Source organism: Ostrinia nubilalis, chromosome 7, assembly GCF_963855985.1.
Source record: "Ostrinia nubilalis chromosome 7, ilOstNubi1.1, whole genome shotgun sequence".
In the NCBI taxonomy this organism is placed as follows: Eukaryota; Metazoa; Arthropoda; class Insecta; order Lepidoptera; family Crambidae; genus Ostrinia; species Ostrinia nubilalis.
Genome location: NC_087094.1, coordinates 13,434,605 through 13,456,743, shown reverse-complemented (window position 1 = coordinate 13,456,743; position 22,139 = coordinate 13,434,605). Strand labels below are relative to the sequence as shown.

The following is a 22,139-nucleotide window of genomic DNA, read 5'->3' as shown; positions in this document are numbered from 1 at the left end:
AAGGATGGGGAGTGATCCTCAATTAGATGCAATAATGGACATGGGTTGTGATACAATGCAGCCTAGGTACATGTTTAGCAAGGATTTTAAAGTGTCTATACCAACAAGGGAAGACTGGAAAAGAGGACCAAAACGTCAACAAGACAGCCTGATCTGGTATACTGATGGCTCCAAGATGAACTCAGGAACAGGAGCGGGCGTCTACTCCAAACAATCTGAGCACAGTGAAAGCTTAGGGAGGTTTGCAACAGTGTTTCAAGCTGAAACCTATGCTATAATCATGTGCGCAGTAAGGAATATAGAACAGGCGCATAAAAAGCGTGACATTTACATATTAAGTGACAGTCAGGCAGCACTCAAAGCCATTGCCTCAGTGAGGGTTGGATCCACACTCGTTTTGGAGGCAATCTTGGCACTGAATAAACTTGGAAGGCACAACAGGGTGACCCTCATGTGGGTACCTGGACATACTGGAATCGAAGGCAATGAGAGAGCCGACAGTCTATCGAGACAAGGGTCAGAGGCGGCACCTATTGGGCCAGAGCCGATAGTGCCCTTATCTATAAGCACTGTACACATGGCCATGAGGCAATATACATCCAGGAAGCACAGAGCTGAATGGGAAAGCTCCAACGGCATGAGCCACTCCAAACTATTCCTAGTTGGAAACACAAGATCATGGGAAAAGCTCATACTCAATGGAAACAGAAGGCAAGCCCGAGTGATCACGGGTGCGCTAACAGGACACTACACTACAAACCACATGCTCCACAAAATGGGCCTAACTACGGATGACAGCTGTCGAGCATGTGGAGAACATGCGGAGTCCATGAAACACCTACTCTGCGAATGTGACGCGCTAGCTAGAACTAGAATGGGTCTCCTGGGATCGGCTTATCCGACGCCAGAAGAATATAGGTCCTTCTCACCCAAGCACTTGATCCACTATATGGATAGGATCTTTGTGGATGAGGGGGGATAAAGGTATAGGGAAGCACAAAAGATCCCAATGGGTCGACGTGCACTGCGCCCATGCGCGGCCCAAAAAATAAGATAAGATAAGATACATACGGGAAGAAATCATGTCCATTAAATACATAAATGAGTATCTGTCTGCGTAATAAAATATTGACTCAACTTACTTTTATACCGTAATATAAGTAGACACTAGGAAAGCAATGAATTAAAATTGCAAATTCTTATCGTCTAATTTGTAATGTACCTACCTAGTTACATATCAAACAAAAAACAACACTAGGTTTTGACATTTGACTATGGTTTAAAACTCAACGCTGATCTATAGAAACAACTGCAAAGACCAAAAGTAAGAAAGTCAATAAATAATACTTAGGTACCTCATATTTGAATATTTTATGTAATAAATATTTCACTCTATTGTTAATATGAAAATAATCAACTCAGAAGTAAAGTGCTGAAAACTGAAAATGGTGGTTACATTCAGTTGAACAATTGGTAAGATTAAAATTTACATAGCTACATCTTTCTTTCAACTAGGTAGAGCACATTAATGTTAGATTAAGTTATCGTATGTACGTTATTAATTATGCTATAAACTAGGCCGATAAAGTAATTTTAGAGATACACACGTTGTTTGTAACTTATCACTGCTTTTTATATAGGTAAGCCAAAATAAATGAAAAATAACTACCAATCTCATTTACCTTGAACGCCAATCTGCATCAGCACTGCGATAAACAAGAACACACAAAAGAAATTAAAACGCATTGTTTTTCACCGCGTGGATTTTTCACTCACTATATTTTCAAAGTTTAAACACTGAGTTTATTTAACCGCACGCAAATATTTAACGTTCTGTCAATATTTAGGTAGAGCTGACCACGATATCGGCGATTTAACAATCGTCGAGTGGATTAAATATAACAAACAATTAAAACGCAGCGATTGGCACCAGCGCTCCCTCGTGTGAGTCGTAAGAAACAGATGAGAGATGCGGAAATTATCAGCCTTATAAATTAACTCGCCAATTTTTCTGAGTTAACGCTTGAATCATTGTTGCAGACCCCGGAAAATCCCGTGTTAACGATCGCTCAGTGTGGTCGATTCATTGGATTTTACGGAGCTAACACCTGTACAAATCAAAATTGAAAAGAAAATCCATGAAATTAAATTCTTACACATCAAAATATTATTGGAAAAGGAAAGGAAGAGAAAAACTAATTTACCTAATTCAGCATTTAACTACAAATTTTGACCAAGTATGTTTGTTAATTTAGACATTGTAAAGTAATTAAGTACTGCTACGATTTATTAATTAACTGACAAAGATAATGTTAACGCTGCATTAGTGGAACAGCCTACTAGGCACGTGATGAATAAGAATGTTGTCAGTTCTGGATTCATAAAACTTTCATCATTATAGCGTCTACTGATGGACATAGGCCTACCAAAATACTTACTCGCCATTCTACCTTGAACGCTTGTTGCATCCAGCTTGTGACTTTTCGTACCTAGCTGGAGGGCGTCCTACACTACGCTTGCCGAGTTGCTGAGTGTAGGAGCACACTGGGCGACACGCGACAGCGACAGCTCAGCAACTGCGGCCGACAATCTAAATAAATATATCTCAAAGGTGACTGACTGACTGACATAGTGATCTATCAACGCACAGCCCAAACCACTGGACGGATCGGGCTGAAATTTGGCATGCAGGTAGATATTATTATGACGTAGGCATCCGCTAAGAAAGGATTTTACGAAACTGGGTTAAGTTTTTGAAGGGGAATTTGTTGAAGGGGGTAAAACGAGATCCACGCGTACGAAGTCGCGGGCGGCCGCTAGTTTCAATACATTTTGTTCGAAGCTTCGCGCACTTGGCATCGGAGTCACGACGACAAGCTAATAATTAATTATGAAATTGTCTATAATAGGTGTCTTCGCCGAGCTATCGCTGTCGCGTGTCGCCCAGTGTGCGCCTACACTTAGTTAACTGTGAATCAGTACCTAATCAACTCCAAAGGACTGCATGCCGTCAAACGCATATTGCATATCACTAGATAAGTACTATCTCATGTAAAAAGTTAACGGGAACACATATTTACACTGCTAATCTACTTGATTTCAAGTTTTTGTTATATTTATAATTTGAGATAATGACAAGGCAAATAACATCGCGAAATATATTATTATAGAACATATTACCACAAAATACATTAAGTTACCTACACGTTAATATTACTAATATTTACTAGTGGTAAACAAGTTTGGTGTACTTAGGGAATGCAAAACTTATTAATTACAAATAACCTAATCCTTTTTTTTGACTGGCGACGGCTATTTTTGGGATAGTTTCAGACCTACGTTCTATATGTTTTTAACTTTATGTAGGTACTTCTTTGCGAATCGAACCATGGTCGAAAGAGTCCAACTCTTAACATAGGATTCCTCCCATTGTTTTTGCTAGAGGAAAATCTTAATAATGTTTTATTATGAATATTAGGTATAACTGGGAATCGCAAATGTCGGGGTTTAAACTTGATCTGATTGCCAAACCACTTGTTTTCAAGTTGTTGTTTGTAATCTATTTTAAACAACATTGCGAAAATTTCACAGGAAAATTATTGATTCATATAACATAAGTACATACTTTTTATCACTTATCAAATAATAACTAGTAAACAGGTATGAGTCCTTAATTGAAAAATAATTATTAGGGTTGAAATAATATTGTACTTACGTTCATCCTAGTTTTAAAAAACTTCTATGATACCTACATACAATAAATAAAAATAAAATAAAATAAAAATTATTTATTTTCAGACAAAGCAGTCCATAGTTTGATTAGTAACAATTTTATCTTAGAGACTATGTTAGTAGAGTTAATAACAATGTTCTTAGAAGTATGTTAGTAGTACAGTATGTTAGTAGTACAATACCTAATTTACATTTTGCTAATCTCAGGAACTACTTGTCCGATTTGAAAAAATATTATTTTTGTATTGGATATCCCATGTATCAATGAAGGCTATTTAACTGTGACAGCACGCTTCGACCAATAAGAGCAGACCATCAATGAAAAATGTTGCAAAAACTGTATTCAAACGATTTTCACGCGTACGAAGTCGCGGGCACAGCTAGTTCATTAATACTTCCGAAAGAGTAGCTAATCAGTTAATATTAATTGAGAAACGAAATAATTTTCCCCTAAATTATAAAGGTTTTCTTGGGTTGATCTTAAGACCTAACAAGATCGACAATTCGAAAATATTATTTTTTTATATTAAGTAAAAAAAAGTTCGTATTTTTTCAAAAGTACCAAGTTGCATCTAATATCACATCAAGATTAAGTAGCATTTTCTCACAGTCATAAATAAAGCATTTTCTTATTTTCCTGTTTCGATTTCATACTTCGACAGAAATGACAGCCCTGGGATGCGCGCTAGATACAAAAGCCCGCGCTCTGAATCATCCTTTGCACCGGGTGAAGTCCCGTCGACTTCAGCTGTATAAAAGCCTGAGGCAATCCTGTGTGGCATCAGTTGGGAATCAATTACACACGAATCATGTGGTGCAAACTTTTAATTGTTGCAACCTGCCTTTACTTGGCGAAGGCGTCGGGTGAGCCGAGCATCCTCGGGGACGAAGGTAAGGAATTAGCTCAAACGATGCCCTAGAGGCCTAGAAAGTACACTAAATTTTGATTTTGGTAATATCTCAGAGGCTACCGAAAAAAACAAGCATGTTGTTAAGATACAATCTAACGTTAGAGTATTTTATTAATATTTTTAGCTTTTATTTTTTTAATCTCCTTTCACTATTATTTGTTTATTTATAATATGCAATCCTCAATTAATTAATCAAATGATGAAGATGTTAAAAATAACTTCATATCTTACAGAATTTCAAACTCTGTTAACTCATTTGTATTTATGTTTCTATGTTTGTTTTCGAATGTTTTGTTTTTTTTTGCACTGATTGACAGGTTGATAATATAATAGAGTTACTATCTTATGAATATTTATCATACTAACATGCTTCATTGACTATACCTATAGTATCTATGTCCATAATTTAATGTATGGTGTAGGTGTTATTTATAAATACCTAGGTTCATCAGAGGTTAACCCCTGTTATGAAACCTGTTTCTAGTAATCAAGCTGAATCAGGTTTAAATTATTGATTTATCAAAGCCGAGTGCCAGACTGTCTAGCGATTACCTCGTTTGCTTCCGAACCAGTAAAAAATTCATTGCCCAATGAAAATAGCGGCGCGTGTTTTTTGTCTTAACTGGTTTTGGCCTTCATAATAATACATTTTCGGTCAGTCTAGATTTTTTAAATTAAATACGAGTATACGGTATTTTTTTTTTAGTTCTTTGTGTTCTCTAGGACAAAGATGGCCATGCATGCTGATCGTTTCATCCGTTCTTATTTTTAATTATAACACCTTATAATTATGTATAACAAAGTAGTCTAATCTATTTGAAAGCAGAGGTTACATTCCTGGACGACATACAGGGTGATTTTATAATGGGTATCCATTTTTTTGTAATAAGCTCTATAGAACAATTTAACAATATCTTAATTATTTTTAATTGTGGTACATTTCGCAAAAAAAATATTGAAAATCTAATTCGCGGGCGCCCATTATCTTAAGTTTCAAAGGTTAAGGCTTATTTTTGCACACCATTATATCTATTAAACTTTGCAGTTACTTGTGTGTACGTATTTTTCTATGAACGAAGTAACTTATCCACACCTGTGCCATTAAAACCGCGTGCAGCGGATAAAAATAAATAAATATGAAAAAAAAAATGTTTTCTTTATGGAAATCAAAATAATTAAGTTACTGATTTTGAGTTGCTTCCAAAAATTTGGACACTGATAGCAAATTCACCCTGTATAATTTATATTTAGAGTTATTTCCTTCGCTAGATGCGTCCAACCTCGCAGATGTGACGCGTTCGGCTCGCAGCACCGGCTGCAGTTACTCCGGCTGCAACAGCTTCTGCCAGAAGCTCGGCCACGCCCGCGGCGTCTGCATCGGCAGCTACTGCCAGTGCCGCTTCCGCAAGCGAAGATCGTTGGATGAAGGTATGCATCAGCTGTAATATTTCAACATCATCATTATGATGTAGACCCCCTTACGCAAATAAAATTCTGATTCTGATTCTGATTCTGACCTGTTTTTGCCTAAAAGCCTGACAAACTTCTTGAGACGTCTGGTTTTAGATAAACTACTCATGCTAGAGAAAGTTATAGAGACACCTGTGACATTAATTATGCCATGATTGTACATGTTTATCATTGTTTATTTAAAGTTTTACAAAATAATCATAGAGATTTAAGTTTCTTGAAACTTGTTATAGTTCTAAAAATATTCATAACTTAATACCTAGTTAGGTATTTATGACTAAATTGTAACAAATATAAAAATGATCATTTTTAGATGATGCTGTTGCGCGTAACATCGAAGCAAAAACTTTTGAAGCCGCCGAAGCCGCGCCTTCTTCAGATTTGGTAGATGGTACGTCATTAAAATATGTGAAAAAACTTTGAAATGTCGTTCCATGCGTCTACTTCAAAGCTTCATATTAATTTTATTATTTATACTTTCGCAGAACCTATTAATGATAGCGCAGCTGAAGTTGGAAGAGACGTATCCTTGCCAAGTGATGAGGAGAGTTTAGGTAAGGCTCACTACTAAAATTGTAATAACCATTAACGGGTTATTAAGTTATAATCAAGACCCATGTAAACACTTAATATGCAATTTGAAGATTTTGGTTAAGAAATTAATATCAAATACTTACACAACTAAAACTTTTTAATTAAGTAATCAAACCTATTATGATTTGTTGGTAAAGATAATCTGCTTCTACTAGATGCGGCCGATCATGTTCGAGTGCGCAGAAGCTGTGGGGCATGGGAGTGTAACAACCACTGCAAGAAGCTCGGCCACGCCCGCGGCGTCTGCATCGGCACCTACTGCCAGTGCCGCTCCCGGAAGCGAAGATCTTTGGATGAAGGTATGCCTACATTAACCGCGATATATTAACGTCTTTATAATCTAGACTTGTGCCTATAAACAGACGTCTGGTCAACAACAAACTACTCACGCTAGAGAATGAAAAAACAACCTACCTTCAAACCCCCCTCTCCCCGCTGGCTCAAGGGCTAAAGGCGGAGACTTTTGATATGTTCACCTCCTAACTAGTCTAAATAATGTCCTGAAGTCAGAAATTGTGTTCCACGCATTTTCCTCTACACCATAGTTAAAGCATTAATTGACTAGACTAGTAAGAATAACTTACATTTCTTTGCTTGAAATTGCTAACTTATGTATGTTAATGTTCGTTGTTATATGTATATCAATAAATCTCTTGCTTCAGGTATTTTTACGGTGAGCAAATCTTCGGCAGCTGACTCTTCCAAAGATAACGACATTGTCGCCATGAGTGCTTCCGTTGTAGATGATCACATAGAAATTGAGACAAAGTGGGCCAGCTGTAACCTACGCTGGTGTGAACAAATTTGCCGTCGATTTGGATTCGCTGGCGGTGTCTGCGCTAACGGACGCTGCAAATGTGACAATGGACGTTCGGCTGGCGTACTTGGTGAGTTATACTAAATTTTGAGTCACATGATGACCTATTAAACGTGTGGATCATCCACCAAAGAGGTGGTCAGGTTGCAGAAAGCAGTTGGATGCAGGATGCTTCTAACTGGCATTTAGAAATCATTGAAGCCGTTTCTTCAGCAGTAGCAGAAATGATGATGACGTTAAAGTATCTAAATTTACTTCTATATTTTTTCCTTCAGGGCTAGATTAGCTCAGAATATGTCTTATTTTCATCTTTTTGCAGTTGATATCTGATTTGTTTCAGAAAACTCTATCGAGGATAACCTTGTTAGCCCCACGAGTGGTCTAGTTGGTGATGAGCAAGCGGATTCTGAAGTTGGTCAAGTAAAGGCAGACTGTGACTTGCGTTGGTGTGATCAAAACTGCCGCCGCATGGGATTCACCGGCGGCGTGTGTGTCAACGGACGCTGCAAGTGCGACATAAACCTCGCTAATATAATGCGTTCGGCTGTACCAGTGCCGTTCCAGAAGTTTGGTAAGTTAATCTTGAAGTGCCTGGTTACAGATCTAATCCGCGGATGTCACTGTCATTGCACTATGCTATGATTTAACTCAGTTTCAAGTCAGTTTTTATGAGTGGCGCTCTCTCTCCCCAAAAAAAGCTTTTGGCTTTGAGAAGGTTAAGTTAAAAAAGAAACAAGAACTACCTCACACAATTTTGGTGTGTTATCGATACCAAGTCAGCTAATATCGAAACTGGAAGTTTCCATCGTGATCGTGGCTTGTAACTTGAGTAATTGTTTTCTATCTTCCTCTATGATTGACTTACAGTTACATGCCAAGTAAATAAATTAGAATATGATAGTTATTAATTATCTATCTTAGAAGTTACTTCACGTTATTTTAAGAATACTCTAGGCCTATTGACAAACTTATTAGTTCTCTTGTACTTATTAAAAAATTAACTTTAGCCTAAATGTAAAATTAATATTTCAGATGACGAGCTGGAAGTCGAGACCGGTGCTCGGGCTTGCAACATCGTCCCCTGCTTCAACTTATGCCGGCGCCTCGGGTTCCGTGGAGCCATGTGCCGCAATGGGCGTTGCATCTGCTTCAATTGATTCTAGTGGAACCCTAACTTTAACATAATTACTTCACGAAAACTGCCATCATTGTCACTATACTCGTAAGCAAAGAGTCTATGAGGTTCCAGTATAGGAGTCGGCTAAGTCAGATAACTTTAGTTGAACTTTTGGAAAACCCAAAAGTAAGGTGAATATTAGTTTTAAGATGACACAGTAATCACATAGCTGCAGTCGTGTGATGGTGTCTTTGCCTTTATTTGCAAAAAAATGAAAAGATTTATTTTATATACATTTTCAATTGCATTTCCACACACCAAATGTTTAACTTTTACAAAATTAAGTATTATTTAAGCATACCAATACCTAAAATTACTTCACTTCCATATCATTTGTTTTTACATTGTAAAGTTTAACGGTATTAAGCACATAAATTGCAAATATTACGAATTTATTACAATATCCTTATATTAAGTATTTGTTACACTAGTTGTAAATTAGAGTTAATGTACGCTAATGGAGATTCCTCCAAATATATTTTTTTACTTTTATCCAGTTTTTGTTTTTCATATACCCAATAACCAAGATATTTTATTTAAACAAGCTTGCGTTGCAATATGGGCAATAACCTTAAACAGAATTCTTTCCCATCTGAAAAGATCTCCACGCTCATCAAAATCCGCACAATTCGTACGCAATCAAGTGTCCAACTTGTATTTTAATCTTTGATCTGCCGGGCACCTTCGCAGATAACAATCGGCCCCGACCCTTCAAGTTAATTGTGAGTAGGCAGGAACTCGAGCCCCTCTTACCTTCCCGACGCTTCTGGGACTCGCCGCTCTTTGATTGCGGTCGACTTGTATTGAAATAATTATTCTTATGCCACAAGTATCAGACAGATAATTTCATGGTTTACATTCAATTTGGCACTCGCTCTTGAAAAACCTCCCTGCTTTAAGCTACTTCTAAATTAGTGTTTTGAATAGTAGATGGGCACTGGTTTTTTTAGGGTTCCGTACCTCAAAAGGAAAAAACGGAACCCTTATAGGATCACTTTGTTGTCCGTCCGTCCGTCTGTCAAGACCCTTTATCTCAAGAACGCGTGAACGTATCAAGCTGAAATTCACATGAAATACTCAGGTCTATTGTCCCTTTAAGCTGTGAAAATATCAAACTTCTAAGCCAAGCCAATCAAAAGATACAGCCGATTATGTCGATATTTTCAACAAGTTTTCGACACTCGCAAAGGAATCAAAACCTACAGGATACTTCCCGTAAACTCAGAATCTTGAAATTTGGCATATAGCATTGTCATATAATGCAAATATAGGAAAAATTGCGAAAATTACATTTTTTTAGTTATATAATATAATAAAAATATTTTAATAAAATGAAACTTACTACCTTATTTCTCACGAACGAATAAAGGTATCAAATTGAAATTTATACCAAATACCTAGATCTATTGTCCCTTTAAGAAGTAAAAAAATCAAACTTCTAAGTTAACGCGATCAAAAGATACAGCAGTTTATACCGACACCTTAGACGAATTTCCGTCACACGCTAGGGAATCAAAACCTACAAGGTACTTCCTGTGAACTCAGAATCTTGAAATTCGGCACGAAGCAACGTTATATAGTACAGATAAAGGAAAAATTTCGAAAATGATAAATTTGAAGTTATGTAAAATTTAAAATATTATTTTTGCTTATATGACATAAAATATTTTTTTAATAATTATAAACTTACTACCTACCCTTTTTCACATGAACGCGTAGAGATATTAAAGTTGAAATTCATATCAAACACTTCTTAAATCTAATTGCCTCTAAACTGTGAGAAATTCTAAATCAACGCAAAAATTCAAAACGCTGAGGTAGGTACCTACCTATAATGCAAATATAGGAAAAATAAATAAATAAAAAATAATCATACCGCATATTTTGAAATTCGCCACTACTCGCAACGGAATCAAGTAAGTAATTTGATTTAATACGTCATAAATTGTAAACCGCTACGTTTGTACGGCGGAACCCTCGGTGTGCGAGCCCGACTCGCACTTGGCCGGTTTTTTTTTAATGTAACTACTTATTTTATTATAAGTATATTTTAAGCGTAGGAAAGATGAAGAAAAGTAATAAATAACGTTGCAATTTAAGTTAACAACGTCGTGACCATTGACTCTATCCACAACTAAACGGCGCAGAAAAGCAAACCTCGGCTAAGTATGCCTTTTGCATCGCTGCCAACCACAGCTGTAAGTCGTTTGCTTGTCGGGTAACGTCCCACACTAGGATACACGACTTAACACAAGTAGGTACATTCCATTGCACGTTAAAACCCGGCGGGCTCGGTTAATGCTCTGAAGCGGTCGTTACATGAGCCATGTCGCCGATGTCAAACATCTATGGTGACTGCTATAGTCCACAACGGCCTATACGTGACTCCGAAACACCATTCTACGATATTGTTACATCACTACGTACAATGCGCCTCATCGTAATTTTCAAAATAATACTGCTGGTATTTCTATCAGTGGAACATTCGTCACTCTAGTTTAGAACTTTAGACTATCTATCTATACTTATAATAAATCTGTAGAGAGGTCAATTCTGTACATGAAATATATTTTCAAAATAACTATCAAGGGGTGATTAGTGATCGATACTGATGCCAAAAATGCAATCAGTAAAATTTTTGTCTGTCTGTCTGTCTGTCTGTCTGTATGTTCCTTATAGAAACAAATACTACTCGACGGATTTTAACAAAACTTGGTACAATTATTCTTCATACTCCTGGGCAGGTTATAGTATACTTAGGAATTCCCACGGGAACGGGAATTAGCGGGAAAATCCTTTTGTATGAAAAATCTAAACCGCTTAAGTTAGACGCTTGAAATTTGGCATGCAGGTACCTTAGTAAGCTTAAAGCTTAGTTACAACAGGATATTGCAAAATTCCCACGGGAACGGGAGTTATCGGGAAAAAACATTTGTATGAAAAAATCTAAACCGCGTAAGATAGATGAAGGGGGTAAAACGGGATCCACGCGTACGAAGTCGCGGGCGGCCGCTAGTATTTAATAAATAAACTTTGTCAGTAAAACAGAGTAAAGGTAAATACATAATTGAAGCCACAACAATATTAGGCGGGCGTCTGTGAAAATGACCCGCGCCCAGGTTGCTCTATAATTTCTATTTACGAGCCATAAAGGCTTTCATTCTAGCGGCTGTATCGGAAAAGCGTTTGTGCGGCGCAGCTCCCCTGTGTAATCTACAATTTGTGTAAATAAAGCGATGAGTTACCGCCGGCACTGGCACAATACAGGGAAATGTACACCTTCATTACTTACAGATAAAGGTTCTTCATTAATGTTTCGCTAATTATCTATACAGGATTACTGGTGGTTCGACATCAGAACAGTCAGAAGAACAGAAAGCGTAGATAAGTGCATCATTAAAGTTATGTTATGGTCCCACCCTCTATAAATGACTCTACACACCAAAACCGCCGATAGCCAGGCGACTAGGTGTCGGCGGCTTTATTTCAAACGAATCAAGTCGACGACTTGTAGTTTCTTGACATTTGATAACATGTCAAAGGTCGACGACTCATGTCGTAGTATGTAGACTGCATTATACTCATGAACGACAGGATATTAGACGACAAGCCCGTAACATTTATAATCGCCATTGTCATCAAAAGGCTAAATCATCATCATACACAATTTCATGAAACAAATTAATCGACTCCTGAATTTAACTGTAGCAAGTAATTGTCTAAAGTTGTATTTAAATGCTGTGGAACAAAATCAGAGTGGGCATTGCCTCGTTTCTCCCATTGTCTGTATGTAAACAGCCTTGGCGCGAACTTAATTAACTTAGTCGCGAGTGCCTACGGAATAGGCCCCCTAATTAAAACTTAAATTAATATACGTCACGTGCGGTTGTTTTCTGTACGGGTTATTCTTGGGGTTTTGGCAGAGAGATTATTAGTTTTTGGAGTTAAGTTCATATGAGCAAGATAGACACTATACTAGTTAAGTTTTCTTTAAGTAGGTACTAGCTGTGCCTGCGACATCGTACGCGTGAATATACTTTGAATAATATTTCCCATTTTTGCAACATTTTACTTTACTGCTCCGCCGTAATTGGCTGTAGGGTGATGTTAGTATATAGCCTAAGCCTTCCTTGATAAATGGGAAACTCAAAAATATTTTTTCAAATCGACGCAGGAGTAGATATAGCGTTCAAGCAAACAACAATATCTTCAGCCTTATCAGGTTTACCTATAATATTAAGTATAATATAGATTACTTACCTATTCTCAGTACTTACCACATACTACTTTTCGAAAGAGTTACATAAACTTAAATAAAGTCGCTAATGTCGCTCTCTCATTACCATTAACCAATTCAACTACGAGTACCTAGTTATCCACATTCCACGTTCATTCAAGGAACGTAGCTGTATTTTAAAAGAGTTAATGGAATTAGCGCGGTGTTTAACGAACGATTATCCATAGCACAGGCTCCGGCGGGATCGGAGCATCACTTAACCTACATTCTCGTGGCCCCCTCCAGCGGACAAATACTGGAGGGAACCGTCAGGTGCGAGCGATACCTAATTAAATCTACACTCGTTTATGGAAAATACAGTTTCATTTCTTTTGGCTTCAAAGATTTTACGTTTGCGTTTCATACTCAAGCCAGAATGTCAACACTATTTTACTACTAGTCCAGTCAATGAATGCCTTAACGACGGTGTAGAGAGAAATCCGTGGAACACAATTTCTGACCTCGGGACTTTATTTAGCCTAGTTAGGTGGTGAACATAGCAAAAGTCCCCGCCCTTAGCCCTTGAGCCGGCAGGGAGAGGGGGGTTTAAAGGTACCACTTTTCGGTTTTTCGCTTAATCCTCGGAAACTATGCGTCCTAGTGACATGACTACTATGAACCAAAAAAAGCTTATTCAATTTGCTACAGGCGATACCGTCAAGTTTTTCTATATCTTGTATAGTTTTTGCGGCATTTGCTCTAGAAGGTCTGTAAAATTGGAAATTTAATTTTTGTCTTACATGTTCCTATCAGGAGAAAATCGACTAAATCAACATTGAGCAAACACTATAGACATGCGGGAGCATGTTAAGCCTAGTTCCAGGGAGGGGACTGCACCGTGCGTATATTTAGACGAACCAATTGGAGCCACTTTTGACTCCCCATCATTCAAAAACTACTGTGCATTAACTCTTCAAATTTGGCTCATGTATTGAGACTTGCAAGATATACATCAGCTTTAAATTTCATAAATATACCTCAAACGGTTATTTAGGTATTGACGTTCAAAAATCGACATTTAGAACACTAAAATCTATCTATCACCTGTGAAATGTTAAAATTTACTAGTTTTTTATTTGTTCCTTTGTATTTACATAACTACCTTTCTGGATGCCAAATTTGAACCTTCGAGGTCATCTGGAAGTGGTTAGAATTTGGTCTATAGGTCAGACATGTGGATTTTTGGACGTCAATACCTAAAGAACCGTTTGAGGGATATTTATGAAATTTGAAGCTGATGTATATCTTGCAAGTCTCAACACATGAGCCAAATTTGAAGTGTTAATGCACAGTAGTTTTTGAGTGATGAGGAGTCATTAGTGGCTCAAAGTGGTTCGTCTAAATATACGCACGGTGCAGTCCCCTCCCTGGAACTAGGCTTAACATGCTCCCGCATGTCTAGAATGATTGCTCAATGTTGATTTAGTCGATTTTCTCCTGATGGGAACATGTAAGACAAAAATAAAATTTCCAATATTACAGACCTTCTAGAGCAGATGCTGCGAAAACTGTACAATTTATCAAAAAAGTTGACTATCTCACCTGTTGCAAATTGAATATGCTTTTTTTGGTTCATAGTAGTCATGTCACTAGGACGCATAGTTTCCGAGGATTAAGCGAAAAACCGAAAAGTGGCACCTTTAAACCCCCCTCTCCCCGCCGGCTCAAGGGCTAAGGACGGGGACTTTTGCTATGTTCACCTCCTAACTAGTCTAAATAAAGTCCTGAAGTCAGAAATTGTGTTCTACAGTTTTCCATCTATAATGCTTTATTGACTGGACTATACTTATTCGAGACGTATGATGCATACGTCTCGAATAAGTAGTGATGCACTGCATGCTAGTCGGGAAATACCATTTTTTACAAAGAACTATCTCGTGGTATGCAAAATTAAATGACAATAGGACGAGTCATCTCACTGTAACTCTCGAATGACACAAGTACTATATGTATTTATTAGCTGTTTATTAATATTAGCACATATTACGCACTGCTACGAGTAGCTACTCGTATAAGTAGACGTATGCAAGCATGTGACTTGCTGAAGGTAATTCATATGTTATATGATGATTAGGTACCTACGTTTTCAATAGAAGTGTTTTGTTTTTACTGTGACAGAATATGATTCCAACCAGAACCAGAGGTAAATGTATACCATATCAGCTATACATATTTTCTTACAGCATGCATTTTTAGTTTTTAGTCTTAAAGTTTGGTGGTCACAGTAATGAGTCTCTACCATTACCCAACACAAGTCTATGTTACCTCTACCATCAAAGGCAAATAGCAATCTCTTCTCAAATATTTCAATTTCATCCAAGCTGTCCTATTGAGTACCTGTTTTTATTCGTCTATTTTCATCGTTTTCTATGTAACGGCTGCACCGGCATTCCTTTGAGCAAATATTTACCTAGATTATTTACTCAGAGAAAAATACGATGCAGTTTCCTTTGGAAAGTTTATTTCATTCTGAAAGGGAATACTGTTTCATGAGTATAAATTATTTATGTCTCTCTATTAGTCTGAACATTTCATAATTTTGAGACTAATAGAGAGACATAAAATGAATGACATTTCTAGTCAAGTTAGATGAGGTAAATTGGCATTACACTATTGGCATGTATAGATCGACCTATTATTACCTCGTTCGTTCGTTTCAGCCAAATGACCGAAGATTTGGTGAGGGTCGCGGAAGGTGCCTGGATGCGGGCGGCGCAGGACCGATTGTTGGGGAAATCCTTGGGGGAGAGAGCAGCCTGTGTCCAGCAGTGGACGTAATTTGGCTGAAAGATTAATATTAAAACAACAATAAAAATACAATCATTCACTTCTTAGTCCTTGTTAAACGGAAGGCGTGTCCTTTACTTTTGGATCACGGAACCCTAAACAGCGTTAATATTTCAGTAATCCCAGTGCCAAAACATAAAGATAATTAGATTTTTTTCTTATCTTAAGAAGTATTCGACAGTTTGACACTTTCCGATCTAATTACACCAGCCTCGTCAACATGGCGCAGTCAATCGTAATCAGGTTACCTTCAAAGATTTTCATAGCGACCTCATTTCCCTAAATAGGCATCAGAGTTCCGTACATTTCATGTACTTACGAAACACTCAATAAGAAAATAGCTCATTAAGTAGGAAATGTTAGTCAGCTTTTTTGGTTGACAGTGGTCATGTCTCTAGGTCGCATAGTGTTTGACATATAAGCCAAAAATCGAAAAATGGGACCCTCAAACCTTTTAAGAATCATAAAAAAATCTATGAAAAAATCATGAAAAAATCCTCCGTGGTTGAGGATTCCGGGTGAAGCTCGTTTCCACCTTTGGCCTGATCATCACTTACCATCAGGTGAGATACAGACCAAAAGCTTCCTCGTTGTGGATAAAACATAATAATATTGCAGTTGAGGAGCAATATGCAAAAACCTTTTCATGATTTCAGTCGCGCTCCTATAAATTAAAGCTGTTTGTTTATTTGTACTAGTGTCCGACCGAATGTTCGGTTTCGGTTTCGTTTTCGGTTGAATTTCGGTAAAAACACGACTTTCGGTTTAGTTTCGTTTTCGGCGGCAAACTTGCCGAAACTACGACCGAAACCGAATGTGCATTCGGGGGTTTCCGCGCTGTTATCGGTCATGTTCGGCGCGTTGAATGAGTGAATGAATCCGATCAGAGCTAATGTCGTGATTCGCTCGCTTGTTTGTTTGCTGTTAGTTTTTTTGTTTTGTTGTGGTGGCGAGTTTTCGAGTGATTTATTTTGAATTTGGTAAGTTTTGTCTCGTTTTATGTCGTTATAACATAAGAGCGGGTAGTAAACATCAAAAAAAATATTCAATATGACTGATAAAAGTATAATCAAGTTTAATCCTTCAAGCTCCGCGAATCTAGACACAATAGATAATCAATTGTTATGACATTAATTAATGCCCGTCTGGGACTCAATCGGTTAATCTAACCTATACATTTTTTTTTGGTTCGCAAATGTTATACGTAAACAAACATTAGTTATGTAGTAAGTAATGACTATAGTGCATTTCATGGTGATAATATTATGGATTCAGAGTTTCAAAGTTCATTTTAGTATTTATCACCAAGGTATCCAAGTGGCAAGTACAGTAGATACTAACTTACGTACTACCAATTTTGTTTTGAGAAATTATTATGGTAAAAGACCCGACCATGGGACGGGTTATGTAGATGTCCTGAATATTGCGAGTAATTAAAAAAAATCTAGACTATAAATCCTTCTTTTTCTTTTTTTATACATAATTTGATACCTTTTAGAGTAAAAAGGCGCTTTATAAGTTCAATTTTAATGCAATTTAAAGAGAAAACAATAAAGACTGACTGAATATAATAACGTTTTCTTTATTTTTCTCTCAAAATATGAGCCTTGTATGGAAGTTTCGGTTTCGGTTTCGGTTTCGGCCGAAATAGACACCGTTGCCGAAATTCGTTTTCGGTTTCGGTTTCGGTCGTAAAACTAGTTTCGGTCGGACACTAATTTGTACATGTAATGTAGCTTAATATTACGAACAATATTTCCATTTTCCATATACGAAATCTTCTACTTAATGCTACGTGAAATTAGAGCCTATTGAGTATAATTTTAATTTCTTATTTACAGTAAAGTCGTTGAAGAGTTATTTACCGATAATTAATTCCGGGAAGTGTCAAACTGCCGAACTCCTGAAGGAAGGAAATGGAAATTATGTTTTGATTCATAACGACTCTTCCTGGCGAATTCGTTAAAAAGTATTAAATACTTTACGTAAACAGTTGAGTTATGTATTCTTTTGTTTTATACCAAAGGTTGCTAGCAGATAGGCACATATTGTCCTCTTCGATTGTTGATGATGCTTGGTTTTGCTAGTAGCTCTACCTTTTATTTGCGTTTAGAGATAGGTCGTATTACTTTCTTTCTGAGGATAATGAATGTATTATCTGTCCTAGAAGATAATAAATAAAGTTTTACGTTACAAAACCTTTAACCTACGCACTATACTTAATATCAGCCCTTCCTATACCCAATAGTTGTGGCTGAACTTTGATAGATTAGTGATTCAGTACAAATAATTTTAAAGATATACCCCCTTACTTACTAATAAAAAGTTACACGGTTGTTGATCACTGTTTTAAAATGTCATTTCCATACTAAACGTCACTTTAAAACACTAATCAACGAGCGTGTAAGTTTGATTAGTAAGGGGGTTAGAGTTTTTTCCTAAAAAAGAAGTTGGTAATTATTTTTTATTCTGTGCCTAGTCAGTGTCAAACTAATAAGCCGAGCAATGTTTAGGATATACTTTAATAGTTACTAGTAATATTTTCTATTTCGATACCATACAGAAATAAATTACTGAATAAAATATTAAAATCACGTCATACGAGTCATGATTTTCAACAGGCCTGATTTCAGTTTAAGTGTTTGTCCTCTTGTCCCTACACCCTGTATGCCGCAATCATGGCCGCGGGCAATAATTAATTTAAGCGAGGCGGGGATGAGCTCGGCCTTGGCAGGCTTCGATTACGCCATAATATATACCTAATGACAGGCGGGAGATTCTTTTGTGCCTCCAGCTAATGATGTAAATTTCAGGACTTTTACACTTTGATCGACAGTCAGTGGAACTGGAATGCTAATTACGCCTTTAACAATACTTGTATTAATTTTTGAAAGAGGTCACTTTGAGATGTAACAGCAGAATGTTTTTTCAGACCAACTTAACCCTTACCAGGCAGTGCAGCAGTGGTTAAATAGAGCACACATCTATTTAAACTTTATGCTGTTAAGATACGGTTCCTAAGCCTATATACCTAGGATGCGCGCCGCGGTAATCGTTTATCGCGCCATTTTATCGATTTAACGCGATAAGCCCATACATTTGTCGTCTAAAATAATCGATAAGATTTTATCACGGCGCGCATCCTACCCTGGTTGGTTAGTGGCTTGTTCAGTTACCATCAAAGTATACTGGATATTGCAATCTTTGTTTGGTTTATTCATATGAATATCAGCTGGCAGGCTGGAGTTATGTATCCCTATTTTGAGATCACTTTTATAATTATCTGTCTGTTTAATATAAACACCACACACATCTCATATCAACACAATTTACCGAGTGACATATCATCGTAAGCAACGTATCGCATTATTGCTAATGAGCACAATTAGCAGATCCGTGGCAGACGTGTAATGTAACGGCACAATAATTTGACTAATTACTTTAGCTATATACCTGTTTAGGCCTTTGTTTCTTGATTAGACTCCATTTCACCCTTGAAGACGAGTGAAGACCTGACGAGGTTAAGACGCGTTTGATAGATGTATGTAACATATTATGACATGTACGTACCTACTCGTAAATAAAATCAAGCTAAAAACTGTAGCATCTTACGCTACTTTGCAACAAAATTATATACTGTCGGCTGAAATAAAAAACAGTACATATTAGATCTTCGTTTGCCATTCATTCAAGTCTAAAAGAATTGCCCAATGACACGTAAAGTAAAAAACAGAATTTTCTAAACGTTCATAAGTAGAATCATAAAAGTATTAAACATAGGGAAAACACAGATGCGAATCACTTAAATCTTGTATAGAGACATTTCCAATCAATAAAACAGAGGTAATAGAAGAAAACTTAATTTCCTCAAGATTCAAAGATCTAAGTAAACAAATGTACCAGGTAAAGAGGCTAAGCAAATACCTACAGCAGAGTACACATTTTTACGCAGAGTATTTTTTCCACGGATTACAGTGTCTCAAAGAAATCGTTTCTTTTACAACAAAAGAAGCGCGGGCTCATGAATAGTCGCCAATATTATTCACGGCTGTCACCTGCAGGTGTCTCACATTGCTATTCACCATATAAACGGCGCATTAATATCGATTACTAGTATCTGACAGACAAACGGGTAGCGCTAAGGGCCGGTACCCTAATAAATAAAATGGGAGAAAAATCGCCGGCTGGGCGGGATCCCGGGGGAATGCATCGGCTCAGGAAATACGTATTTACATACGTAATGACGTCATATTCGCACGATAACGGGAATGCGAGGGGCTTAATGGGAACTGCGGAACATAAAGGCGCTAACTAGAATGCGATTGGACCACCATATTGTACAATCAACATGGCCTGTTTAGACGTACACAATCGATTGTACTGGGATTGCTCTCGGGACAGTCAGCCAGGGTTTTAAGTATTGACGATGTTTGCCAATTTCCTACATAATCACGATATAGGTAGAGCCATCTTTTGAAAAAAAAACGAAAGTATCCGTTTGCTGGTCTGTGACGTAATGGCTTGATGAATTGAATCTTGCTGGATAGTCGCGAACTCCTGGATTTGATTCACGTTTAAGTAATTTTTAGTAGTTAGAAATTAAGGTACAGCCATTTTGGTTCCTCTTTGTAGTAGACCTATACACCTTTCCACAAACAATGCCAATACTCCCACAAATGGGCGATCAACCGCCAAATGACCGTATGTACCCATTTTCCTCAGTTTTGGGGGCAGCGTAATCCGTATTTACCAGAACTGGGTAAATTTACGGACCCTCCGAAGGTTATTTATGACACGGCGTGTAATCGGAATGGTTTTGAAGTGTTTGATCAGCATTTCGATGGTCAAAAGTGTTCTAACCCTTATTTTGGGTGCCGAGCGTTCTTTATACCCATTCATTTGTAAACGGTTGAACCTTTATATTCTGATTATCTATCAAATCAAATTAAATGTTTATTTCAGTCATACATAAGTAGTCCATATAAGATTACTTAGTATTTATTACATAGGTAAATAGGCTATTAAAGTCTCTTTTGCGAGCTTTTATTTAAATTACAATGCTGGCAAGTGCTGTTTTAATCGTCTGTTAGTAGCTCAGCATTTCAGTGATAATTACTTATTGAAGTTCATTCATACCAGTCAACTCGTGCATAGCAACACTAAGTTATACTCGTAGAAACATGATGGCTTTGCGTACTTAATCATGACTGTAAATATGTAAGTTATCCCATCCTCAGGTCTTCGCGTGGGACGATCTTACCTACGCTACGGACGAAACGGAAAAAACCTTTTTTCCGTTCGATCTGCCGTTATTGTCCCGATGCTATTTGCGGAGCATATTCCATAAACAAAGCGGAAAAATAAGCGAACACATAATGACGGGGAGCTATCCCGAATATTCCGGATCAGTCGAGCGATCACCAATAGTGGGCCGCAATATCGGCATACCGACACGCCGGCGCTCACTAGTTCTGTATTAATATCGACCTTAATTACTCCCGATAACTAATACATCGGTGTATAACCGACCATTGTTTGATGTGCACTTTGCCAAATAATCATCAGATATTACATGAATTCATGACCTTATTTGCTGTGAAAGTCGCAACGGTCGTATAAGTTTTGTAATACAAAGGATAGCCGCACATCCAAGATTAGTTTAGGGTGTTCTCCTAGATGTTTTCTTATAGAAACTCTACCTACTTAAAGCAGTGAGTGAGATGCTTAAAAGACAGATTAAACCACAGATTAAAGAGCCAAAAAAACTACTAGTACGTATCCCTGGGTGGCTCAAATTATGTATAGCTTCGAATGCAATTTTCCTAAATTCCAAAGGTAAAATGGTCTAGCGTTGTTTGTTGAAACTTCGCTATAGATTGCAGTCCCTGTAGGCAATGAAATACTCCTAATGCTTACTTTGCTGTTATCGCTGGTATGCATCGCCTGCGTAATGTAATCTTCATGTTGTTGTGCCTCTGCAAGTTCTCCGTAATCAAGCACGGTGGGACAGGAAATCGTTTCTACGTACCGATAGAGAGTCTGCAATAATATTATTTTTGGCTTCTATGCATCGTAACTCCGTAACTAACTACGTAAAGGACCGTACTCGTAATGTACCTACTCTCGAAGGCACATCAAGTGATTCTCTGTTAAATGCTCATATTCCGCACAGTAAAAGTAAAAGCGCTCAAAAGGTCAGCATTAACAACTAGATCTTAGAGAAGTATCCGAATCATCATTACTGGGCCATCCGCGAATCAATCAACTTCATAATGATTGTACCTATAGAACCTTTAGAACATTATTAATTAGAGCTCGCTCGCAACTTTCTATCGATCTCTCCAAAGCCTGTCAAAGTCAAAGTAAACCTCGGAA

At 37.4% G+C, this 22,139-nt stretch overlaps 2 protein-coding genes across 2 annotated transcripts in view; one reads left to right on the top strand and one right to left on the bottom strand.

The window, feature by feature from the left end:
* The window catches only part of LOC135073385 (uncharacterized), a 421,709-nt gene extending 419,723 nt beyond the window's left edge, over window positions 1-1,986 (bottom strand). The window contains exon 1 of the mRNA XM_063967544.1: window positions 1,683-1,986. Coding sequence (XP_063823614.1) covers window positions 1,683-1,746 — 64 coding nt within the window. The 5' untranslated portion in view covers window positions 1,747-1,986. The remainder of the gene's footprint in view (window positions 1-1,682) is intronic.
* A 2,516-nt stretch (window positions 1,987-4,502) lies between these two features.
* Window positions 4,503-9,193, top strand: LOC135073373 (tenascin-like). The gene is made up of 8 exons (XM_063967526.1): window positions 4,503-4,623; window positions 5,913-6,071; window positions 6,427-6,504; window positions 6,599-6,667; window positions 6,863-7,006; window positions 7,370-7,594; window positions 7,865-8,095; window positions 8,557-9,193. Exons 1-8 carry the CDS (start codon window positions 4,542-4,544, stop codon window positions 8,679-8,681), a joined length of 1,113 nt encoding a protein of 370 aa, XP_063823596.1. The 5' UTR covers window positions 4,503-4,541; the 3' UTR covers window positions 8,682-9,193.
* The last annotated feature ends 12,946 nt before the right edge of the window (window positions 9,194-22,139 follow it).